The sequence below is a fragment of the Cygnus olor genome, chromosome 1 (genome assembly GCF_009769625.2).
Source record: "Cygnus olor isolate bCygOlo1 chromosome 1, bCygOlo1.pri.v2, whole genome shotgun sequence".
Classification (NCBI taxonomy): domain Eukaryota; kingdom Metazoa; phylum Chordata; class Aves; order Anseriformes; family Anatidae; genus Cygnus; species Cygnus olor.
The window spans coordinates 26,472,334-26,499,649 of NC_049169.1; the positions used below are offsets into that span (position 1 = coordinate 26,472,334).

At 36.4% G+C, this 27,316-nt stretch overlaps 1 protein-coding gene across 1 annotated transcript in view; it reads left to right on the top strand.

The window, feature by feature from the left end:
- CTTNBP2 (cortactin binding protein 2) overlaps positions 1–27,316 on the top strand; it is an 87,485-nt gene that overhangs the window by 14,552 nt on the left and 45,617 nt on the right. Inside the window, 2 exon segments of the mRNA XM_040550146.1 lie at positions 19,613–19,837; positions 25,293–26,955. Coding sequence (XP_040406080.1) covers positions 19,613–19,837; positions 25,293–26,955 — 1,888 coding nt within the window.

Genomic DNA, 27,316 nt, shown 5'->3' on the forward strand with positions numbered 1-27,316 from the left:
GAGGCATCTGTTAGTCTGTCCTTTCCCCATTGTATGTGTTCTTACGCTGACCTCTTGTTTCCTGCTTCACTAATTTCGTGTGAAGCCATATCATGTGCTGAAAATCTGAGACAGATCTAATGTACTTTCTCTGTCTACAAGGCCAAGTATGTTTAAAATAAATAAGTTTCAAAAAACACCTTCAACATCCATAGGTGGAATTTCTTGTCAAACTGACTCTTACAGGAGCACAGTGCCAAATGGTTTCTCTTGGTATACGCATCATATCATCACAATCAACACCTTATCCACTGTATTCCCTGGTGGAATGGAACAGAGGGTTCTTTCAGAGTTAAGGGGTATGAACTAAGGAGCAGAAAAATCTTCTTGGATAAGATATGGGTTGGAATTTGTGTCTTGCTGTTTTTTCTTATTGACATGTTTATAGTTTATGCGTGTTAGGGAGCTATCGCTTAAACCACTTAAAATCTTGCTTTAAATGATTTTTTTGGCTTATTTTGGAAATTTCCTTTTCATGATTGCAGGTTAATTCATATTATGTTGTAAAAGTGTAATTTGCTTGTGTGGGTTCTGCTGGATTAAGCAGAAAACATTACTGACATTGTTTTTTGTGGACTGAGCCACAGTCATATATGGAGAAAACTCTACTACTGAATAGCTCATAGAAATCTAAAATAATAATCTTTTGAATGCGTTGTTTTCATAACTTCTGTTTTTTCTTGGTTTCTCTTGTTTAAATGAAAATAGCTGTAAAATTATGCATAGTTTGAGGAGTCAGTGAAATAAATTAAACTCCAAAATGATATCGTGTATCCGTTAGTGCTGCTGTAATATTGCTTTTTGAAAGGGAGGAAATGCCCTTGGATTTCAGGATTGTGCTGTCTTCAAATGCTTCTTTTTTGACTGTTCATTTACACATACTCATTGTATCACAAAAGAAATTCATATTTTATGAGTTTCAGTTTAATTTCCTATTGGTATTAGTAGGCATCAGAGAAGATGGCTACTAACTTCTCATTTAACACTTATGTTTAGGATGTTGCATAGACTTTTTTTTTCCAGAAAATTTCAAAAAGGTCTAATCAGTGGAAAATAAAAATTAAAAGTGAGAAAGGGCAATAGTTTGGGATCATGGGAAGAAATCTTATTAAATTAACTACTCATCCCACTGGGGGGGGGGGGGGAGAAGGAAATTCAGTTAGTGAAGTTAATATTATTGATGTAATAGATTTTATTAAGGCACTTGAATTTGTGCCACATGATTAATTAGAGAGAACCAAACCCAAGGTGTCATATATAATAATTAAGTCCATTTATGGCATCTTTGTGCATAACATCTTGTTTAATGTTGAGCTTCCATTGTGTTTTATATAAAGTTTTGATATTTTGAAGTCTGTTTTGAAATGAAAATCAAACTTCAAATCCAAACTGCATTCATAAGAAATATGCAAATGACATCTGTATATGTCTGCTTTTACAATACGTTGTTGTTTTTTTATAATATGCATAACTGCAGATACATAATGACACATAGCATTCTTATTTCTAAAAAAAGGGCTGCTGTTTCAGTTGGTGAAGCAGGAAGCATTATCTAACTGGGTCAATGTCTCCTATTATTGCTGTAATAAAGTAGATTGGTGTTTTGATATAAAGAAAAGCTATGGGGTTTCTTTGTTTGTTGTTTTTGCCCTTAACATGTATAGTATAGTTGTTGTTAGTATACTCTGTTGTTATAGTATATTCTGACTTTTACAATACAAAAGCCTTGGTATTTTGCTGAATCAATCTCTATTAGAACCCTATTTCTTTTCTGGGGAACATTTTTGGGGAACTCTGGAAACTGGAAGTCAAAAATTCAGACTTAAAAACAGTTATAGTTACTACCATCTAGCACAATTTAGGTTGCTGTAGAAGGTCAGTGCTGTGAGGACCAGCATCCTTGGAACAACAGACCTTTGTGACATTCAGGTCAAACTTCCAGATTTATTCTCCAAGTGAACAGTTGATTTTCTGTGCAGGGCAACATCACAATTCACCTCAAGGGAGGTGATCTTTCTATAAATCTTTCTAATTAGCTCCCTGGCTTTGTAATAACTACTACACTGATAGTTCTTTCTGAATCTGTAATTTCTTTATTTTAATAGGTCCATGGTGAGGTTTGCACCGCGATTAAAAATAAGATCAGATTATCTTTTAAATCATTAAAGTTATTTTGTTAATAAGAAATAGCATAGTCTAATTGCCATTGTAAATGCGTATAGTTTAAAAAAAAAAAAAGAGGAAAACTTGACAGTAGCTGCTTCCTCCATCTTTGTCAATTATCCAAATAAATGGTCTGCTTTAACAAGGGGATAATAGGGATAATATATTCCTAATGCGGAGGTGGTAAAGTGGCCACATACTCACGGCGTGGCACTGGCCACACACAGCTGTGACCTCAAATACAGCATTAATTTGTGTGGTTGGTTTTGTTTGTGTTTTTTCTTTTTTTTTTTTCTCTAGCCATAACATGGTTACTGCATCTTCCTGTTTTCCAGAGGAGATTTTTAAAGTGCACTGACCTTCATATGACGAAGTGCTAATGTTAGCTGTCAAAATGGACTTAGAAAGTCCGGATGCTGCTTTTGATGGTGACTCTCATGAAGTTAAATCAGTAGTAGTTTATTTTTCTTTTAAAATCCGTCATAGTTGAGATTTTTATTTAATGTTATTCTTTTAATTGTTTTATTTGGATGTTTAAAATTCAGTAGGTAGTGCATGGTAAAGTGAAAAATGTTTATCTTGCTTCTAAGGTGTGTGTTAATTAGTGTGACAAAAAATGCAAATACTAGATACTCTGGGGGAAAAATCCCCGATGAAATTAAAAAATGACTATAAAGTTTGTCAACACCAACAACAGATATATTTTTGTTTAATCAAAGGTGACTACAGTATCAGTGACGTTGGTTTGGGGAGATGTCTTTTCTCCAAGCTTAAGTGAGCACCAAATGAACAGGTGCTATGTATGTGATGGCAGGATCAGGCGGGCAGTATGAGAATAGCAAGGTGAATTTGGTTGTAGGTGTTTCATCAGTATTATAAAGCCCTATTGTGTTTTCTTCTTTTCTTTCATGTGTGGAGTTCAGACAATACCAAAAAACCTTGGTGTATCATATTGTGTTTGTGATGGCAGTATACTAACAACTTTTGGTTTGGTAGGTAATCTAGATTGATAGTAGAAAATTTGATACTTATGCTTAGTATGGAGCCTTTCATGCATGGTTCTGCGTTTCAGTAACGAATGAGCTATTCCTTGGAGGGGTGGAGGTGCACCTCAGATAAGTAATAAGCAAAAGTTTTGGAAAGGGAGCTGCAGAAACTTGCAAACTGTGTTTACATAATTTGATCTGTCTGCTTCCTGGTAAATTCTGTCCAGTACAAGAACTTCTTTCACTTGGCCAAGGCAGACTTTTTGCCTATTACAAGTTGAGGTTTTAATCAAGAAAATTTGTGTTTTTTTTGTTTGTTTGTTTTTAGCTAGAGCTTTTGCATCCTTTTTATGTTAACTGCCTTCTGCATGTTGTGATGGGGTGATACTGCTTTTTGTCTATGATCTGTAAATTAAATGTTAGAATTGTCACTTGCATTTGAATAAAGTTTTGATCATGGACTACTGTGCAAAATCAAAGAGTTGTACTATATGACAATACTTCTGGAATGAACTTTGGGGTTAGAGGAGAAGAAATCTGGGAGCTCTAAGAAAAGGGGGGGTGAAACCATATAGAGTTTGGTTGTTCACAAATAGGCTGATAGGGAGGAAAAATTACATTTATATTAAGTGTGATCTGCCAAGGGAAACTATGCCACATATACATTTTGAAGAATCTTACTTGCACTGATTGTGATAAGTTGTTGTGAATTTAAAATTCAAAGGTGAACTTCCATGTGAATCCCACTCTTCTCCTGTACCAAAGAACGGAGCTGGGAGCACACAGGAGGCAGCCTCAGAGGTTTCTGGCAGCCAGTAAGACAGACTGTTTTGTAGCAGGTGTCTTTGAAAAATGGTGATCAGCTAGAAGGAGGAGCAGATGATTTTAAATTGTGTGTAACAGAAGGTTATTGTTGTAGACAGTATGATGGTAATCGTTGGCCTTGGTAGCAAAAGTGAACTGTAGAATAATTAGGTAATGCCTTGCTTGTATTGTCATTTTTGTGTGTTTGAATTTCTTTTCAAAAATTTAATTTTTACTGAATATTTAGGATGTAGTGATCTGTAGTTTGTGTCCTTACTCATCGGATCGTTACTTTTAATAAGCAAGCATAATTAAAGTTTCGGTATTTCAAGCTATTTCAGATTGATTGATTGTAAGAAAACTATGAAGTATGAATAAATCTCAGGTTAATAGATGAGATGATTTTCAGTGCTTAGTTTTGAATGCTTTCTTTATCTCTTATTTAAAGAGGCCAGAGGAAGTGCCCTCTTCCCAGAGGAGGGCCACGAAGACGATCAAGGTGCTGGAGCACCTCTCCTACGAAGACAGGCTGAGGGAGTTGGGGTTGTTCAGCCTGGAGAAGGCTCTGGGGAGACCTTAGAGCAGCCTTCCAGTGCCTAAAGGGGGCCTGCAGGAAAGCTGGGGAGGGACTCTGTGTCAGGGAGCGTAGTGACAGGGCAAGGTGTAATGGCTTTATACTGAAAGAGGGAAGATTTAGATTAGATATAAGGGAAAAATTCTTTACTGTGAGAGTTGTGAGGCCCTGGCACAAGTTTCCCAGAGAAGTTGTGGGAACATCACCATCCCTAGAGGTGTTCAAGGCCAGGCTGGATGGGGCTTTGAGCAACCTGGTCTAGTGGGAGGTGTCCCTGCCCATGGCAGGAGGGTGGAACTGGGTGGTCTTTAAGGTCCCCTCCAATCCAAACCATTCTTGGATTCTATGAAACAATGCAGTGTGTTCTTTGTTCACCTAATTTAAAAAGTGTTGTTTGCACAGCCTAAAAGATGTTCAAATCTTTCAAATCATGGGTTATGTCTTGTATCTTTTGTAATTTATACTATGCAAGATAAACTTTTTTGTTACTCTGCTGTATTGCTAAATATTTCAAGAAAGTAGTTATCAATTAAGTAGTTATCTATTAAATAGTAATTAATAGTAGTAAAAAGTAGGAATCTATTAAATATCTATGTGAGCCTCATTTTTTTTAAGAATTGCATGACTGGGTACAGTGCTAGAAAATAGCTTTTGTTTGTCTCATTTAAAGAAAATAATCAATACGCGTTGGACAGCGAATCCTAACGCTGTAGTTCAGGAAATGTGTAAAATGTTAGAGATTTTACATTTTTATAAAATGTTTGTTTGTTTGCTTTTAAATCAAAGGACAGTCTTATACCTTTTTCTTGATATTGCCAGAGTCTGTGTTTCAGTAGTTTGGAAATACTGTTTCTGGTATTGGTAGGTTGGCTTTAAATATTAATATCCTATGTAAAAGATGAGATATTGGAAAAAAAAAATTGTTTGCCTATCAAAGTATTTACTTTTCTTATATTCAGTGGTTGGTTTTTTTTTTTGTACTATTGGCTTTCTAAGTGTGGATAATTAACAGTAAATGCTTTTCTTTTCATCGTGAAAGATATCAAGTGGATTTTTCCTTCGAGTATCAGCCTTAGATTTGGCACTTCATTACGAATGGAGCCACATCATGCCTTTTCCAATAGATGTTGGGGATGTAATAGCAGCAATTACAGGATTCATTAACTTTGATCTGACGGATCCTGGGTGTTGTTTTTTTTGTTTGTTTGTTTTTGACATCTACAAAGGCCTCTTCTAGAAGCCACTGATAAAATAAGTTTTTAGTAGTGTTACATTACTTCTTCAGTTATTTGCTCTTAGCCAAAGGGAGATAGTAAGCACTGAACAAAGAAAAACAGTTGTTAAATGGTACAAAAACACTACTTTCAGTGCATTGTTTACTAACCTTAAACTTTACTACTCAGGTAGACACCCTTATTCCAGGCTCTCCTAAAATTGGAGACTAGTAGTATGAAACTAGTATAAAATTGCTAGGAACTGTCTTTTTCCAGCAATGACTGTTAAACTGATAATATTCTCTTTCTGTTTTTGACATAAGATCTGAATAACTGTATTGTTGCCAGGCATGTAACTACTGATTTAGCTGAAAGTATTCTGCTGGTTGCTTATCTGGGTAATTGCTTTACCATTCCTACTTGATTTGCCCTATTCCCATTAGTGGGCATGTGTAATCCAACTGTCTCTAGCAAGTAGAGATGCACACATTTTTAAAAATAATAAAAACATCTATCATTGTATTGAAGTAACTGTTGGTTTCTGTGATCTTTATAAATAATACAGCTGAGACTTCATTGTTACAGTGACTTATTTAACTGTTTTCTCTGGCTGCCATCATTACTCCCATTGCTGACAATGAGAAATGTAACTGGGACAGCCTATCTGTATTGTTATATTAACGGTAATTTTCCATTTTCAGTTACGCGGACATACACAGGATGTTTCCTCTATGCCAATAAACGGCACAGTTAATTTTGTTGATGGCAATACTAAAGTGCAACTGATACATAATGCTTCTTTCCTTTCTGTGTGCATCTCTCATGTGTGCAATTTATTTTAGTGCTTCTTCCTGTTACTGTTGCTGAAGAAAAATACATAGGGTTTGTTATTGGATCTTTCAAATTAAATTATGATACTTGTTTATAAAAGTATTTTCATTACTGTGAATAAGAGATTTGAGTGGGGTGACTTTCAAATATTCAGAAATATTCATAAAACATCAACTACTTCTGTTACGTTTGGGTCTATGTGTCCCTGTGCTTTTTTCCCTTTCGCTCTGTTTTGATGCTGTTCTGCCTGGTGGGTAGGTCTTTCCACCTGCAGTTCTCCCAGAGAGACATCTGTCTTAGCAGCTCTGGCGGAGTGCTAAAAATACTTAGCGCTAGGTCTGTTATAAAGGCCAGCATTCCATTTGTTTAAATAAATGGAAAAATTGAGAAAACAGAGCAACAGTGATTATAGAGTTCTCTATGAAATAGCAGAGAAAATTTTAGCTAGGTTCTGTGGAAATACAAGCTGTTATATGGCTAATTTAAAATCAATAATTTAAGTATCTATGAAGAGAGTACTAGCTGGGAAGGTGCCTTAAATTTTTAATAAAGGGTGTCAAATCCAGAATGCAGATAAGGATTCTGTTTACTTTAAAATGTTCCGTTCAAGAAATCAAATGGATTTAGTTAGATGTATTCATTCATTCAACCTCTTCTCCAGGGATAGTGGCAAAAATAAAATTGTCCTTGGATGTAATACACATTACTCTCCAAATTTTTTTTTTCCAAAGTGGATGCTGGAAATCACTTCAAAACTCTGAAATCTTATACTTTACCTCAGGTAAATCCATACTGTTAAGCATTGTAAACACACAGTTTGCTGACCTTTTTAATTAATTAGTCTTGTAATCAAGTAATTGCCATGCAGTAATATAGGATGATATTTTTACTAATTGCTATACAGTAATAAGAGTTATATTTTAACTGAGATTTTGATAATCTGAAAATATGAAAATCTAAATAGGAAAAGAAACAGACTGATTTTAGTTACAGCATTTTGTTATATCTTTAGTATGCTTTGTCTGTTGCTGTGCTGAGGAAACTTCTACCTGCTAAGTATGGAGGTTGAAGTCCTGCTTTCTTTGGTAGAGGTGAAATCAGAGTTCCTTCAGTACTTCAGAAAAATGACTGTCAGATTTCCAGACAAAGAATTCTGAACTGATTTGCATCAATCTGAACTATAAATTTGAACGTGCAAAGAAGTGTAGATGACGTGGCTGTGTAAAGTAATCAGAAAGTTTAATTCTCTTGTGTCCATCGAGACTCGATATCAGGATGAAAATCTGTATTATTTTCATAAATAATAAATGTCTGGGTGGTTAGATAATCAGAGCATAGAACAGTGATACTTCCTTACAAAATATTGGCCTATAACTTTTAAATGTTTAAGCATCAGACAACAAAGCTGTCATAAAATAGGCCTAATGTCGTCTTTATATAGAACATCTGGATGATTATTCTCAATTAAAAACACATGTTGTTCCATGATTTGAGCTTTTTCTTTTTCTGAATGTCGAAACTCAGTACGAGGCTTGAGTTTCACCTTCTACATTTGTGTTTAAAAATATATATATATGTGTATGTATATTTTTTTATGTTGACTGTCTTGGTTTATTTGTGTTTTTTCTTTTTTCTTCTTTTAGTACTGATGTGTTAGTAACTGATCTTAGCTTTGTAATATGGCCTTTACATTTTTATATCCTTTTCTTCTTCCAACCTCAAAACAAGGGATTTTCATTACTCTAAGGGGGAAAACTAGTAAAGAAGAATTGGAAACATATGTCTATCTGTTCTGTGTGTGCCTCTTTCTTTCATGGACGTTTTTGTCAGGTAACAGGGAGAAATGGAAGTAGACTTAGCAATACTGGGGTAATAGTAAATTGGTGATACCAGGGGATATTCTCTCATGGAATCAGACCCCAAAGGAGATTCAGGCTTGAGCGTTACCTTGACTGTAAGCTGCTTCTTCAGTGCTTTCTGTTAAACTGTAAGTCAGGTTTAAGTGTTAATTAAGCTTCTGTCTTCCTGTACGTAGAGACTTGATTAAGAAGTGACGTTACTGCTAGGCATGTTGTACATCTGTTAAGTCTGATTTTAAGTAGAGAAGAATGAATTGTACAGCTTTTTGTGAACCACTTTAATATTTGGATACTTGGCATGAAATGGAGAAAGTTTAATTTGCCGCTGTTCTCATCAACCAGTAGTTAAGGTTTGACCTTTTGTGCCTTAAAATGATTTTTGTGCATCTTCTTGAATGGAGGTTACTAAGGATAGCCTTGTAGAACAACATATAGTCATCATCCATCTAGAGCTTTTTTTTTTACCCTGAAAAATTCTTTTTAAAAACTTGGATTTAGAGCTATGCAATTCTGAGAGAAAGGGACACTTTGCAAGTTACAAATTTTTGGAAATTTCTGTGGGCTGTTGTGAATGAGAGAATAACACAACTTTTTGTTGTTACTTTTATTTTAATGGTTCATGCTTAAGATAACTTTTCTGGAAAAACTGATTATATCTACACTTTCAAGCAGCCTACTTCACAGTTGAGTTTCATTGATTTATCTGGATGGCTGTGAGTAGGCAGTCTTTGGCTGTCATGGGACACTGCCCCAAGACAGTTTTGAATGCTTTTTATGAGTATGTGTACCTTACATTAAAAATTACGGAGGAGTTATATTTTCCTTACCAGTACCTCTACAAAAAGACTCTCTTATGATCCTGATCAGTGATCAGTGAAGAGCACTTTTTATAGTAAGAAGCAATTCTATAGTCCTGTTAGAGTGTAATCAACCTATACGTTGGTTTTATTTAATTTGCCAATTGTCATCTTATTTCTCAATTTCTTCTACTGTTTTCACCCCTTTTGAACTAGCAGCCTGTTAAGCTCTTCATTGCTCTTCAGAGAGTTTCCATTTTTTTCAGCCCCTGTAACATCCAAAAAGTGTACATGAAAGCTTTTGTCTTAGGGTATTTGACAGTTACTATGGAAACAGTTTGAATTTATTGGTCAAATATTTTTGGCATTATATTGAGCTCATTAAAATCTAACTCACTTGTCAAATTTGCATAGATACACAGTATCATAGTGCCAAAGAAAGGAACGTAAGCTGTAGTTAAGTTTCTAAGGAGTAATTGAGCATCACATGTTCATTGACAAAATCATGCTGCAGGATTCTGTTTCTTCAGCAGTCATTGACATTTACACTTTTCATTTGCTCTGTAAAATGTTTTATACATAAATAACATCTCGTGGTACTTGGAAAAAATTCACTTACACGTGCATTTAAAAAAAAAAAAAAAAAGCCCCCAAACCCTCAGTCATTCTTAATTACTCATAGTAAGATCATAGTAAGACACATTTTTATTTACCAGGTATCTCTGAAAGTACTGCTTTTATTATGATTATGTATTCATTGATAATTCTTTTTGGCTCAAACAAGTAGCCTCAACAACATGTTCTCTTTCAGCCAACTTCCTCTTTTAAGTAGTCTGTTATCTTTTCAGTTTTGTTCAGAATCAAGATGTCACACACACACACCCTCCTTAATGTAATATGTAGAATAAGCTTTTTACTGCCTACTATTCTGTGCTGGTTAGTGTCAGAAAACTTCTTGCCACTCCCCAATACATATGGCAAGAGAAAATAATATGAACCTATCAACATCTGCTGAAACAATTTTAGTATATGTGGAAAAGGAAATTAATCAGAGGAACAAATGCTTTTGAAAGGAAGGAAATTTTGTTTAAGGGTTCTGGAGCAGCTTTAATTCAGTTCCATTGTTCCACAGCACTGTAGGACATGCAGTCCTATTTTTGATATTTATCTTCAGTTGCTGCATGGAAGACTTGTTGAACTTTTAACTTGGCAGGTAAGTGAAGAGGAAACTCAGAAGCACGTTGGGGAAAAAAGTGCAGTATCAACCTTAAAAATATTACTGCTTGTATATTCTGCTACTAGTTATATAAACTGAGTATTAAAACATTTCAGTGATTGTGTGCAATTAACATCAACTTAGACTATTACCAAGAGAAAACTAACAACATAGTTTATATTGTGTGATTATTTTTTCATTTTTTTTCTCAATGGGTTTATTTCTTGGTTATATGTTAATTGGTCATATTTGTTTTTCTTTATTTTGCTCTGCTTTTAGCTTTAGGTTCACAGTAAGATAGGTATTGCGTGAAGTTCCTCCTCACTCCCTTGCATTCTTGTTTAAATAACGGGGGACAAAAAGATATCTAATTAGACTTTGTAATTTTAAGTCTAGTCACTGAAAATAGATGTTTCTGTGGCACTTCAGGGAACAAAATAAATAAGCAACTACAGACCAGTGCCTGTGCTGGATTTTCAGCTCGCCCTGCAGCCCATCACCCAGGTACCTCCATGCTTTTTGCTCCTCTCTCTACACATCCCGCTGCCAGTCTTCATCCCCAATGGATAAATGGGATCAGTGACTGGAAAGGATCAACTTGAGAGATGGAAGTGTCCAGGAGGGAACTGGCAAATAGGTGCACAGGAGAGACTTGAATAGTGTGAAAACAGTATAGGGGGAAGTGAGGTGTCTTGCTGTATGTGGTAGGAGTCAGACCAAGGAATGAAGTAGTTTATTTTACAGCTTTGTCTTTCAGATTTTTGTTGGCTGCAGACCTAGGAGAGAAGACTTGAGAGAAAACCTTCCCCTTGTGTCGCACAGCAGACAGTGCTGATTTTATTATTTTTGAGAGTATGACAGACTAAAAATTCTGCTAATTTATGATGAGTATTTTCATGATTCAAGGCAAGAAATAAGACCTCTTCTACCAATAAGCATTTGGTTGTTTTGCTTCCTCCAAGAGCTTATTTCTTTTGTTTGTGACTTGAGGAGTTTCTTGTAGATATGTTAGCAAAAAAAAAAAAAAAAAAATTGTAGAATAAATCAATAATTATGGAATAATTTAGGTTGGAAGGCATCTAGAGAGAACATTCAGCCCCGTCTGCTGCTTAAAGCAGGACTGATGTCAAGGATGGATCAAGTTGCTGAGGATCTTATCCAATCTAGTCCTGGAAATCTCCCAGTGGCAGGGGTTATACATTTTCCCTGGGCAACATGTTTCGGTGCTTTTCTGTTCTCACTGAAAATAATTTGAGTCCAAGTGGTATTCTCCTCTTTTCATCATGGGAGGACTGCTGCTTGTCCTTTCAGTGTGCAGACCTCTAACATGTTTTGTCTCCATTATTGTCATTGTTTTACACTGAAAAGCCCTATTTCTACTTAGCTCTTCCTCTTAAAGAAGACATCTTGACTCTTCTTTTCCCTCTCTGAAGATGTTTTTCAATTCTGCTTTATTTTTTTGCATGTAAACTCATAGTCCATCCTTGATCTAACAAAAAGCTGTAGGCCAGCCTGCCCATAGATAAACTTCAGGCTCTTGTTCTATAAGCGGTAGCTGCAGTCTTATTTTAGTCTTTTGCTTCAAACCCTGTGTAAGGATTTAAAAGTTGTGTATAAATGTGATGTTCTTATTGGACTGAACTGAAAAGCTGTTATAAATCTGTCTAAGCTTTTGCCCTTTTGCAGTAGTGAATTTCTTGAATTAACGATTTAAAGTTTTTTTTCTGTTTTTAGATATTTTCTTAATTTGTGTATGCTTACCATCAGTTTCAAGAGCAATTCTCCAGGTGGAGGATTTATGTTAAGATACTATTTTGCATAACAGTGGCATATGCCGCAAATAATAGTATTTCCCATGGACACCTTTCTATACCTTTAAACACTTTAATCTTGGCCCTCTAATTAAAATATTAGTTAATGTGCAAATGGGTATGTACAGAAGAATAAGGTTGACAGTTCATAAATTCATATAACACCTTTCACAGTGCAGCAGTCATGATTAGTTCCTGTAGTGGGTGCATATTTCTTCTGGTTTTGAAAATTTGCTGTTTGAAAATACATTCAGTTAATTATTCACAAGCAGACATTTAAAATGTTATTTTCTCTGTCTATTTTTCTGCAATTTAAGTTAATTTGAGACACTGTTAATGCTGTTTTAGCTCAGCCACCAAATTATGCAGACTCTTTAAAAGAATTAATTACCCTTGTGACATTAGATTGTACATTCCTCAGATAGTGAGTGCCATCAAAAGTAGGTATCTTGATATTTCGACTAGCTCCTATGACTTGAAACTCAGTACTAAAAGATGATGTAAGAGAGAAAACATTCCAATTCTAGCGTTTCTGCTTCTCACATCTAAGGTATTGGTGAAATGTGACAGAACAGAGCTATTATTTAAGGGCTAAAGGACCAATATACAAAAAAAAATGATTATGCATATCTATTATTAGCTTCATGAGATGGTGTTTGGTAACAATGCTAGCTTAAGGTATTCTGATTTATCTCCTTTTTACCTTTTTTTTTCCCAATTTGCTACTGCATTGCCCTTAGGTGTATTGGCACATCTGTTCATCAGCTGCCCTGTGAGAAAAACTGTAGGGTGGATCCTGTGGAAAAATTACCTAGGGAAAGAAGCCTGGGGTTTGTCATCTGTGCATTTTCCTCACCCTGGTGACAGAGCTGTCCCATGGGAGCTTTCCTAGCCTCAATGAGGGAGTGCTACGTGGTGATGGGTGAATGAGCATCAGTACTTTTATCTGCTGTTACTGTGGAATGTTTTGCCTTGTGGAACCAGGGCCTCATGGAGTCAAAAGACACCTACATTTTTACGACCTATTTCATTCACATACCAGAAGTTCTGCTCTTTATCATGCCCAAAGGTTCTGCCACGTTGGCTAAGGCAAATGTGTAATCAAGCACCTGGCTCCAGCATTCACAAATTAGGTGTTTTTACCTCTGAGATCTCCTAGAGCAAGGTGCCCCAGGTATACTTTAGACAGTGTTACACTGAAAAGTTTTTATTTCCACAGAAAATAGATGATTTGCACTCAAAAGTATGTCACTGAGAAAGAACTGAATGTGGTACTTCCTTCTGCATAAAAACATAATTGATATAAATTCAGACTTGTGTTTTAGGTATTGTCAAGGTGATTTTGTTCCAGCTCGCTGCTCCCTTTTCATTTTATAGCTCTCCTTTTAGTAGACAAGCATGGAAGTGGTATTCTTTGCCTATGTCAGGCCATGGTTATGCTTTTCAAAGCCTACAAGCCATCTGACAGAAGAGAAAGAGGTAATGTTGGGGAAAGAGCACAGTTGGTTCGTTCTTTTTTTTTTTTTTATGTAATGCTCTAGCTAGTATCTACGTATAGTAACTACTGCAGGAGCCCAGAAACTTTATTTTGGGGGACAAACTCTGCAGATTTCTAAGAACAGTGTTATATGTATGTTAAAATGTCAGTGGTTTTCTGTGTGTGCTAATGGTATAATTTCTGGAAAACTAACTTCAAATGAATACCCAATGACTCAGGAATGTTCCATGACGTTCTGTAGTTTATTTCAAAATCTCCAGATTGTCTTTTCCTTTAAAATATTTGGGTTTTAATGTGAAGTAGGTATTTGTCAATTTACAAATTTGCCATAAATCATAATGTTGGGATTATAATAGGCATTTGTATGTGGAAGAACTGTGATGCTTTCAGTTTTGATAGGTGTGCATTATTTATGTTTATTCTTCTAGGTTTATATACAACATTTTGATGAGGAGGTGATTTATTATATTAAACACTTAGTATTAATATTCATCTGCTTAAATCTAATCATGATAATCACTCAACATGACCTTCTGCTGTTCCTTGCTATTTGCATTGTCAGTAGAATGTATTGAAAGCTAGGGTTAGCATGATTCAGAAGTGAAAATAGCATGATTTAAAAGATTTTTGTATTAACTTCTGTCACTTAAAAACAAAACAACAACAACAACTAGAAGCTTAATCAATATTATGATGTGTTATACAAAAAGATGTGTTTTTGCAACTGTTAAAAATTTTTCTATTAACAAGACAGCAGGAAAGGAAAGTGGATGATCTAAGAAAAATGTTCATGTTAAAGTTAACAGACCTTTTCAGTTTCCTATCAGACCATGTTTAATTTCTTAACCTCTTCTCTTACGACCTAAAGGTAATTGAATATTTTTTTTGAAAAGAAGAAAATGCATTAAGAGTATTTTTGCAGCTCTCCTTAGTGCAGAATACTCATTTACTGTTTTGCAGTTCCCGTTGTGGAAATGGTAAAATGCCTGCGAAAGCCTCTGGTGCTTTCGTACACTTGTTATACTGTCTTGGCAGCCTCAATTAGTGTTTTGACATTCTTCATTCAGTGTTTTTCTTTTCAGTATTTTTTTAGTATGTTCTTTTATTCAAAGCGTCTATAATTAAACTACTTTCTATTTTTATTTTTCTGTGGCACGACAAATTCCAGAAATACTCGATAAGTAATGGGTTTCAGCTGAACAGAGAAATGAGTCTCGTGTGCGACGAAGGGCTTTATCCATGCCTGATGGATGTTGCCACCTGTTCAGACAAGAGGAGGAGATGATGGAGACTACTTTCAGCTCTATTCACCCCTGTTGATGTGTTTGAGACTAGTTGGGAACATGAGCAGTGATATTAACATTCAGCTCTGATCAAAAAGTCATCCTGCATAATGAGCAGATAGCCAGAGGCCACTATAGTGTCTTTTATTAGATCAGTCTTACTTTAGGACCAACACTGTGGCTTCTAAGATAGAATGATAAAAACTGAAAATACAGACAAATGTTAATTGATGTTTCTGTATCTACCAAGCCTTCATAATAGTCAAAATGGTGGTGTTCTCACCTTTCTGTTCTAATTATTCGTTTTTACATGAGCTATGTACAATATCACAACAGCCAAACAGCTTCAGATTTAAGGTCCATCTAGCCAAGTATTCTATGGAGTTACTGGATGCCCCCCAATCCTTGAATTAGATAATTAAACCGTAACCCCTTACTCCTCTTAACTGTTGCCATTCATAACTGTATGTTTAAGGTAGATATTTATATCTTCTCCACCATTTTCTAAGCAGAACTTCTCTAGCCAGGATAATCGTTTCTAATGTGGCAGCTGTTCCAAACTTTTGATTGTCTTTCTTGTCCTTCTTTGGTCCTGCCACATAACCCCCCCTGTGTTGAGTGTGACAATTGCATGCAATATTCAAGATACAGACAAAACATTAATTATACATTGGCAACAGGATGGCTGCTCTTTTGTTCTTTAATTTTCTCTTAATGATTCTCAGGATTTGTTTTGTTTATTATATGATTTCTACTAAGCATTGTACTGAAACTTGTGTGACAGTAAGGGAGAAAAATAAATCATGCTGGATGCAACAGCCTGAGAGGGGCAGGGCTGCTACGGCTCTACAGCTCTGTGTCCCCATATCCAACCAGTAGCAAGGCTGAAGATGTATATGCCCAGCACACACATACATATATGTGATGTATATACATGATCAGTGGTACAGACAAACACATGAACACAGGGAGCACCAATAGCCTCCTCCTGCTCCACTCTCTGTCTGGACAAGCTGGAATCCACTAGTGAGAAATGTGTGCGTGTGTATTCATGTGTGCATGTATAGGTGTGTGAATATACATGTAATCATATATACCCACGTATACATGTACAAAGTGGATACCCCTGCTCAGTGTGCCCAGTAGTGAGTCCCAGTCTCCCAGTCACTGGTATCAGGACATGGGAGCCCCTGGAGGTCCCTCCCCATGTTAGCTGGTGGCATAGACCATCGCACAGACATACACACAGCTGAAATGATGCCCCTGGTCCCATAGCCAACCTCTCGTGCTCTCACACCTGGAGACACACAGGTGCTCTCACACCAGAGTTGGCCCTTGGAGCCCCACTCACACCCTTGCTCCCAGGCCGCTTCACCCACTTGTGGGCTGGGCAGGCTTCACTTCTGCTGTTGATCACACACTGACTCACACACCCATTCTAACTTCAGTCACTGGCATGGAGACACAGGTCCTCAGCCCCATGGTCTGACCCCAGCTGCTGCACTCACACCCCATGCACATGTGCAAACAGAATAGGGAGCCCTCACCCAGGACAGGGTTAGGAAGGAAGTTAGTAAGACAAGCTGGACTGTGGAGATCAGGCACAGGGCATGACCAGGTACTGACCAGAAAACGAGTTCAATGTGGCTGCCCTTTTTATCTATTTACCACTCTGTCTTCCCACTCTTTTTCATCCCAAAGTCACCCGAACCTCTCCCGTGCCCTGCTTTGGTTTCTTCTCTAAGCATTTCACTGTAAGTCCTGTGTGATTCCAAACTGCTATTCCTTACATCCCATGTTATGTCCCACCCCTAAGCAGCAACCCGTAGAGGTGCTCCTACTGACTCAAAGCAACAAGTTTCACACCCGGACAATTCTGGGCTGATGGTTTTGCTGGGACAGCCTGGGCCCAGACAAGGAAGTCCTTGGTTCAGGTTCTCCCCTGCCACTGTGTACCCCAGTGCTCCTTTGAGCTGTGGAGACGGCCCTGTGGGGCCCAGCAGGGTTTTATTCAGGCTCCCCTTCTGCTATTGTCTCTCTGTGCTCCTTTGTGGGTGTGCAGGTGAGCTCTGTCACCTAACCTAACAAACAGTGTCAGTTATAACTCAAACATCGTGTATTGGGAACATGGAATTTTGCATCAGTCATCCCAAACCACGGGCTGTTTTAGACTTCCTGATTTTTCCACAGTCGTTAGCTTTCAGATTTTCCTGTAGCTGCTTTAATTCTTAATGTCACAGATCAATGTGATTTTCATTCAGCTGGAGTCGATCCTTTCTATACAGCTTCATCTTTTCCCTAGTTAATAAATCTGAATACCCAGTCCCTTTACTGTTTTGCCTTTGCCTCTGAGATCCGTTAATCGACTTTGCTTCTCATCTTGCTGTTGGTCTCTGGGTTTCAGGCTGGAAGCTCTGGTGGCCTTTTTTTATTTACTGCTGAGCTGCTACCTCACTGTCACTTCCTTTACTTTGATGTCTCTCTCTATATGTAAACAGAATGGCTTGTACACTGCCGATGATTTATGTATGGATTGTGCCTTCATCTCCATTTAAATTCTTAACCTGCTTGGGTTTGTCATCTTGTTTGCCTGCTTAGCACTTGAATCCATTTAGAGTCAGGTTTTTGGTTTTGATTGTTTCCTTTATGTGAAGGTTGAATTCCTAAGCTACGTAATGCCCTGTAATTCCTGGGTATAAAGGCAGGAGCTGCAAATATAGCCCCTCCCCACTATTTTATTTTATTTTAAAATATAAGATAAAAATTAGAGCTTTGAAATCTTAGGCTGATTAGGGGTTATTTGCAAAGCAATTTATATATGTAAAAAAAAAAAAAAACTTGGTTCTGTAGGCTTATTTTTGTCTCTTCAGCCAATCCCCATCTGACTTTAAATCCCAGCTAAACTTTCTGTCTGAATGAACTCTGAGAGCTTTTCTGAGCTGTGCTTTTTGTTTGTTTGTTAATATTTTCAGCTTCTATTTATGCTATCAAATTGGAAAATAGACAAAATATTTCAAGCATCAGAATAAGTATCAGAATGCTCACTTGCATCTGCTGCAGTTAAATTCTCTTTTACCTTTTAATTTCCTGCAACATCTCAGTTTTGTGCTCTATATATAGGCAAAAGTTGGGCATTCGCTAAGGTATGTTATTTGTAGTTTGTCTCTGGAGAATTTTTCTCACATGGTTCTTACGTTCTTCTTTGGTTTCCCATGCCCTGAATATGTGTCACCTTTTATGACCTTTTCATATGTTACAATTTTAACATCAGGCTTTTGGAATGGTCTCCTAACCCATTTGGTTAGCCTGTTCCTCTGCTTTTACACCTCAAAATTTGCTTATTCTTCATCTGGTTTTGCTTGTTCCTGAAAACTGAGCTTCCTGATTTTGAAACAAATCACACGTAAATAATTCAGCCCTTATTTTTGAGGGATTCCTTTTTCTGAAAGTATTTCTCTGCACTGTGGTTTTTGTTCTGATTTTTGAGGCATACTTGAAAGAGTTGCTCTGGTGGTTGGCTTAGTTTTAAGGTAACAAAACTTCACTTTCCTCCAAAGTTTATACTGCAGTGGTTTGGCTCGCTTCCTTATACTTCCTGTTACATATGCAGGCACAAAAACACCATAACAAAATCTTTAGAAATCTTTCAATAGTTCTGTTGTTTGTTTGTTTGTTTGTTTCACAAATTAGATGAGACTTAAGCATGAGATTTTGGAACAATATTTTCTATAAAAAGCCTTAGAAGTTGGTACTAATATGTGGCCTTTTCATGTACTGTGTACTAAATGTATAAAAAAACCTTCTCTGAAACTGATCTCATTTACATGTTGGGCTGAAGAACCAAAAAATTATCAGGCAAAATTGCATCTGATCTTTATTGTGTAATATTTTTGTTTTGCTAATAAAGTGTTGTACTGTATTTTGGAAATATAATTGTGTTTTTAAATAACAGCTTGTAAAAACGCATGATAATGAAGTTTTTCTTGAGCATAGATTTGAGAAGGGTCTTAATTTTAAAGAGCCTTGGAGGTATTTTTGCTCTCTGCTTGTTTGATCGTTGCGAATCTCTGTATGTGTAAAGATGCTGTTACTTTTTTATTTTAAAAATTCTTATTTTGGTACTGCAGTAAACACATTAAACATGTTTTCATGTCTTTCACTAACATAATGTTAATACACTGAAATAGAAAACTGTTTTAGAATGTTTTTCTTCCCTTTCTACTCTGTGTATCAGCCAGTTTACAAGATGTTATTTTGTGATATTTCTGAAACTGTTCCAAACTGAAATTTCTGTGTTAAAGTGAGACAGGGAAGGATTTTATGTAGCAAATTGTATTGACAATGATGAAATCTGTGTGCAATGTATCTGTCCAATTCTATTAGAAATTGGAAATACTTAAAGAAAACATTTTAAAAATATGTGTAAGTATAACTTTCTCAGTGATTTAAGTCTGTTCTGTGTGTAGATGTACTCCAAAGAATGCATTTAGTTTTACTTCTTTATCTATTGTTTTATGTTTTGGTTTTGTTTTGTTAGGCCCGGCGCAAAGAGGTTTTTATCCAGGAACGATACGGAAGGTTTAATCTGAGTGACCCATTTCTGGCTCTGCAGAGAGACTTTGAGGCAGGTGCTGGTGATAAAGAAAAGAAGCCAATCTGCATGAACCCTCTCTCCATTTTAGAAGCCGTTATGGCTCACTGCAGGAAAATGCAAGAAAGAATGTCAGCTCAGTTGGCTGCTGCTGAAAACAGACAAAAGAAGGTACCCTGCTACCAGTTTTCTTTTTCCTTTTCCCTCTCCTGATTTGTTCTTTCATGATACGTTTCAATTTGCTCCTTTGTCTGACTTGATTATCGTCACGAGTGTTAATTTTTTTTCCATTTAGTTGTCATATATCGTGAGGTGCTAGTTGTCTGGTGATATTTTGTGGTACACATCATTAGTTCCATGAATTTAGCTCTACTTATGGAATAAATGAAGTAGAACTATTACAAGTCAATGCACTATATAAATAGACAGGTTAACATGAGCTAAAGGAAAACATTGTCACTATATATTTTTAAACTAACTCCATTGAAACCTAGAGGAGCTACTGTTATGTTGCATAACCTAAACTGCATAAAATAAATCATTTATTTGTTTTTCTTATTAGGTGGCTCTATTTCATAAAACATTAAGAAAGTAAATCACAACTAAAAAATATTTTTGAATATTTAGAACATTTGGTGTAAGGAGAAAATTATTTTGGTATAAGTATGACGCCAAAAAATAATAAAAAAAATAAAAAAAAGAAAGAGAGAAAGTTTCATATTGAAAACAAAACAGTGTCATTTTGAAAGTGAATTCCTGGGCAATTCCTGACATACCTACAGCAGGTTGCCCAGGATGTGTCTGCTTGAGCAGGGGGCTGGACCTTCAGAGGTCCAACTTTTAAGCTAAGCTTTAAAGAACAACATTTAAAATAAAATTAAAAAAAAAGTATTGTTTTGAAACTGTGTCACTCATATGCTAACTTTTTTGTTCCTTATAACAAATAGGGATTTTGAGTGAAACTCATGTGCATGACTCTCTACAGAACTTGCATATTTATTTATTTTTTTTAAGCCAATTAGAAAGGCTGTTTCAACAGGGCACCCTCTTAAACTTCTTGGTTTGTAGAAACAGATAACATTTCTCTTAACCATCTCCATTAACCTCCACATAAATTATTCTTTCAGTGTTTTACCTTCCCTTAGTTCCACATTTTCCTGTCTATTCTCCATCTCTGAAACCCTCCTGTGGAAGAGGTTAATGAAAGTATTTTGAGGGATTTCTTGAAAGGTGCAACAAAATATGGTGACCCTGCGTAAGGAAAAAAAGTTAAGCCCAGACAAATGTCACCTAAATACAGAGCCAGCTGTACCTCCTCTAGGAGTGGTTCCTCCTTCTCTAGGTGTGTGATGCCTCTATCTTCATGTTTCAAATTGCCTCACTATCTCACTCTTGCACTAAGTGGTGAGGTCTGTGTACAGCTCTGGGGACTATTGTCTCTGGATATCACTGGACTCAGACAGGCTCTGAGTGAGCTCTTTTTCCTGGAGACTTATTACCTATGAATATAGTGACCCTAAAGGTATTCTGTAAATAAAATCATTACTTGATCCTAAAAAGTAAGTCATAACAATGTGCAGGAATGTAGAAGAATGAAGAGGTGCACAAACGACTGTCAGTTACAGGCTTACTTTATACCAAACACCTAATCCCCAGATGTCATCTGCTTTGTGTTAAGTTTCCAGCCCCTTCCATCTCTTCGAATGCCATTCCTGGAGTTGCTGACAAAATTCATTTTGAAGTTTCCTGGAAACTCAAAACCAGATCATCAAAATGACAGTTTTTGATCTGTCAAGTGTTTGCAGATAAGTTAATATTGGGATGCATGCTCATAGATAGGCATGTTGGTTGGAAGAAGCCTGTTGATGGGATTTAGTATAACTTTGTGCTTGACGCAGATTATTACCAGCAGTACATTTGGTCATCTGTGAATTTGTCTAGCTGAGTCTTGAAAATCCCCAGGAGTGGCAATACTGCAGCCCTCCTGCACTACCATCGTTGTGAAGAATGTCTTAAGGGGCAATTTCTCGTTGCCCTTTTGTTACAGGGTCCTACCTTCCATTGCCAAGAAGAATTTGGCTTTGTCATTGCTGTAAGAGCCCTTAGTAGTAGTATCCTGCTATTAGATCATCCATCAGTCTTTTCTTTCACTAGTCTAAGCAAGGTCCCTTGACCAACACATGCCCTCTGTCTCTCACTTTTAAAGGGCCTTTCCTGGTCAGTTCTTTACTGGTCCCTACCAATGTTCTCAGTATCCTGCTGTATTGCCTTTCAGAGCCTTCTTGGGCACGTTTCCAGATGTTTACGTTACTGATATGATTTAGTGTATGCATATAGTACACTTCACAAAAACTCACCTTGTAGTTAGTTCACAAACTCATAAATAATTGCAACTAGTTCCAAATCTGTCATCTAAAGGAAAAAGTAGTGTAAATATTCATAGATGTGTTTTTTTTTGTTTGTTTTTTAAATTCAAGCAGATACAGACAAAGGAAAGCGATGAGGGGAGATATAGGAGATAAAGTAAAATAAGAAACTAATGCTGCTCTTGTCAATTTGAGATCAAATACAGGAACATATATATATATTTATATATGTACGTATGTATATATATATGTTAGGGATTCTTGTTTTATATGCAATGCTTACAAATAAGATAATAATTTGGAAAACCAATTTCATCCCAGATGTATGTTAAGATCTATTTGTAATTTTTTGAAAGTAAGATAAATTATCTTACACTTCCCATGATTTTTGTACCTATTTTTGAAAAAAAAAATTATTGGATGCACCATTGTTACTGACTAGTTGTGTTTGTCCGTGAGGGACGGTTTTGTGAAATTTTAAACAGACAATGAAATGCTTGAGAAAAAATCATGATTTTCCTCCACTTTAAGAACTGTGAATGGGACCACTCCTAAATACAGTATCATCATAGTAGCTTCTTAAATTAGTTTGCAGCTGTACTGTCATTAACATAACTGAAGAGGTACTGTTGCTGATATCGTTTGTTTAGCGATGAGAAGTCATACCTTATGTGTTTTGTTTTATATTTATAATATATATATTATATATATTATATTATGTATATTATTATATTATATATAATTATATATTAATTTTTATTTTTATTTTTATTTTACTATATTTTATAATTATATTATTATATATTATTATATATATTATATAATATATATAATATATAATATATATATTTGTTATTGTTTTTAAAGACAGGTGAACTTGGTTGTGTGAATTGAATTACACAGATTGTGTTGGTTAACCTGGGATGAAGCTGTAAAACCACAGTGGAGCTCTTCCACTGCTAAACAGTTTTTGATGTATTTGAAGCCAAGGTGATGTTTACAGTGTAGATATAATTTCCCATAATAATTTCTTTCTCTTAGTTCACTGGTGTTTATTATAATGGTATGATTTCAGGAAGAAATTTTACTATTACTAAAATATTTCACATAAATTTTGCCACCACCTGTTTATGCTTTTTCCTATTCTTCATAAGAAAACGGAGGAGAAATTTATATTCAGGTAACATGATTAGAAGTGTTGGTAGATGGAGACACGTTCAACTAGAACAAATTCCTGCAGGATTTGTTGTTTATGCCCTCTTTGTCATTTCTCTTGCTTTACTTTTTCATCATTTTCTTGTGTTTGAATTCTACTTAACATGTGGGGAAAATTTATTCTGGGGACAATGAGCTATAGTGGGTGGGATTTATTTCTGTTCCAACTGCAGTCTGTCTCTCTTGAACTCATCCCTTGATAGCATGAGTTTCAATTCTACTATATGGTACAACCAGAGAGTAACAAAGCTCTTATTTTAAGATGTCATTTATATTAGTTGTAATTTAAATGCAGTTTAATTTAAAATTAATTTCAGACACATCTACAGTGGTGTGGAAAACATTTCAAGAACTAAGAAATTTCATCTACTGTTGTAAAGGAGAGGGAATAGTGTGCTGTAGCAGCAGGCTTCTGGAAAGCTCTTGGTAAAGCACGTGGCTGGTTTTGGTTTTGGTGGGGTTTTTTTGGAGGGTGGGCAGGGGAAGCTGTTAGTTTTTTGCTTTTTTTGTAGTTGTTGGTGGTGTTTTTTTCTTTTAGCAACCAAGACAAATTTTAAGCAATGAATGAGAGAGAAGATATTCCATACCTATTACCTTAGGCCATCTCATTTCCCACATTACTGTTTACAGTAAATATATGCACTGTACTATAGTGTCTTAAGCTCTGAAATCAGTATCAATTTGACCAGGATACTAAAATCTGGACCTTTACTCTTGATATTTCTCCAACTACTGAAGTGAAACATTTATTCCAAGTAGAATCTTAAATATATTGCTATTTGCCACAGCTTTCACCAGATTTTTTTTTAACACTGAAATGTTCTCATATCACATCGTAGAAGCATGAAGCAGTTTCCTATTGCAGTCAAAATAAAACTTACATGAGCACTTGATTTTTTTCTAGGTACCTGAGAGTATTTTTCCAGCATAGTAAAAATTCCCACTTAAAAAAAGCACTTTATCAGTAGAGTTCTGAATTGTTCTTCCTGTATAAATCTCTACATAAGTATTAAGCAGAATTGATAATTGACAAAAAGAGCACAGGAGAAGGAATGGTCACCGTCTGTTTTTATTATCCAGATGAGTCATACAGGAAATGACTGCATCATTATGTAAACAGAGTAGGAAGAAAGAAGCCAATTTTTCTTCTGTTGTAGTTTGACATGTGTAAAAGTTTACCTGGGAAAATGCGAAGTAATTTGGTATGCCTTACTATTAGTAATTATTTTATAAAACAGTGCGTTAACTTGTATTTTTCCAGTGCTTTTCTATGAGAAGTGCTTTTCTATTCTTTTTGAATAAAAGAACAGTTAGTGGGCAAAATGAGTTAGTTAGAAGTGTTGACTGTATGAATGAGTGGAAAACTTATTCTCATCTGTTTTCTGCACATAATAGGTAGTCTTTTGTTCCTAGCCTACAGCATAGATTATACATCACTGATGTCAGCGAGACATTCTACTGTTAGTAAGTACAGGAAAATGTTTGTGACTACACCAAAAAATTGGTCTCTAAAATGAATGTATTTTTATAAATGTTAGTAAGTAAGACAACTGCTGTGGGCATGGACTATGTTTTTCAACATTAATCTTCTTCAGTCTGAGGAAGGCCTAGAACTTAAACTTTCATTTCTGGGCTTGAAGTTTTTCTGCAAAACTCATTTCTTAATTGTGGCCAATTCCTTTACTGAGAAGAGGACTCTGTCATGTCATTGAATCAGGTGTCTAATATCAGTGCTTGCCTAATTTCTGGAGAACAGGCAGCTCCTCACTCAGAAATCACGAGAATTTAATCAATTTGTGGAGTCTTTGTGTTATCGATAGAGCAAAGTAGATAGTTTTACTTAGTCTCTGCATTGCTCTTCAGGGATGCCTGTCTTTTTCTCTTGCTTATAGGCACTTGCATTACATACCACAAATCACTTTCCTGGGCAGACAGGTTCATTTTAGGCATACTCTCAAAGGTTAAAACATTAATGTCACATTAATACTAGGTTATGTTGAAAGTACATCTTGCTAATGAGAATTTTTCTATATGTTTTCTTACAGCTGGAAATGGAAAAATCTCAGTTACAGAATCTTGAGCTGGAGCACAAAAAGCTATCTGCTCGTCTTGAAGAAGAACGTGGCAAGAACAAGCATGTAGTATTGATGCTAGTGAAAGAGTGTAAGCAGTTGTCTGGACGAATAGTAGAAGAAGCCCAGAAACTGGAAGAAGTGATGTCAAAATTTGAAGAGGAAAAGAAAAAGGCTAGTGAATTGGAGGAGTCTCTTGCAGCTGAGAAACAAAGGAGTACACAAATGGAGGCTCAAATGGAAAAGCAGCTGTCTGAATTTGACACAGAGAGAGAGCAGTTGCGTGCCAAACTTCATAGAGAGGAAGCACACACCAGTGACCTCAGAGAAGAAAGAGATAAAATGATAAAAATGATTGAGCAATTAAAGAAGGAGAATGACAGTAAAACTAATCTTTCTCTTAAAAATAAAGATAAAAATAAAGATAGGAGCCTTGTTTCTGTTTCTGTTGAAACAGAAGAGCTGAGTTCAAGAACTATTGCCTGCCAAACGGATCCTGTAGTTATGGACAGTAGCACTGAGAATACTAAGAAGTTGCCTTTGACTGTATCTGTGAAGCCTTCCACAGTGAACCCACTAGCGTCTGGCAATACAAAAATGAATGTGTGTGCCAATGCAGCACTTGTGAAACCTGTTATTGATAGGCAGTCTTCACATAATGAACTTGTCCCTCCTGCAACTCCTGTTCTTACACAGAGTCAAAACAGAATTGAGGAAAATGGACCAAGTACAGGCTCATCACCTGATTTACCAAGTAGCACTTCCCCCTTTCCAAATAGTACTTCCCTTTGCACTCCTTCCACACCAACTGTCACAACTCAGAATTACTCAGTAACTTCATCTATGCACAGTTTGCATTCACCGTCTGCCAATGCTACTGGCCATCCAGGCCTAAATCCACGAGTCCAAGCAGCTAGGTTTAGATTTCAAGCAAATGCTAACGATCAAGACCAAAATGGAAACACAACCCAAAGCCCTCCCTCAAGGGACGTATCTCCTACTAGTCGTGACAACCTAGTTGCCAAGCAGGTAGCTCGGAATACTGTCACCCAAGTCCTTTCAAGATTTACCAGCCCTCAGAGCGGCCCTCCGTCACGGCCTGGGACGTCACATTCAATGGAAGTTGGCACTTACCCCCCCGTCGGTAGAATGAATTTAAAGACGCCTAGTGTATCAAGAATTGACAGAGGAAATCCTCCGCCTATTCCTCCTAAAAAACCAGGGCTTTCGCAAACTCCTTCTCCACCACACCCACAGCTTAAAGTTTTAATGGATAGTAGTCGATCCCCAAATACAAATGTAAAAACTGACAGCAAAACCGTGACCTCACCTCTTTCAAGTTCACCACAAGGAATCAGGGTAATAAATGAGGAAATTATTTCTAAGTCCTCACCTCAGCTGCCACCAAAACCTGCTATAGATTTATCTGTGGCACCTGCAGGCTGTGCCATACCAGCCATAGCCACATCTCAGGTGGGTGCCTGGCCTTCCCACTTCCCTGGACTGAACCAGTCTGCATGTTCAGAAAATTCCTTTGTCATTCCCACCACCATTGCCTGTAGCTCCTCCATAAACCCTGTTAGTGCTTCATCCTGTAGACCATGTGATTCAGACAGCCTCCTGGTAACAGCATCAGGTAAAGGGATTGATATGCTACAAACTGTCTCCCTCTGAAGTAATTTTTTTTTTTTTACTCTAAATCTCTCATTTGCTTTATTTACCTTTTTCTTTAGTTTCCTTTCTAAGCACTGAAATTTCCATTTATATTTTTTCCACATTCCAGGGGTATGGGAATTCTTTTGCATGATTTAGTAATGTCCTTAATTAGTTTGCTTCCTCAAGGAGGTCTCAAAATTGAAGGTGTTTTTTTAAAGGTAAATAGTTCTAACATCTAGAGCAAATGGGCAGTGGATTATGAAATATTAAGCAAATTACCTTTTATTAAGATTGTTATTTTGGACTACAAAATGCTTTCTTAGTCTGAAATAATGTTTTGA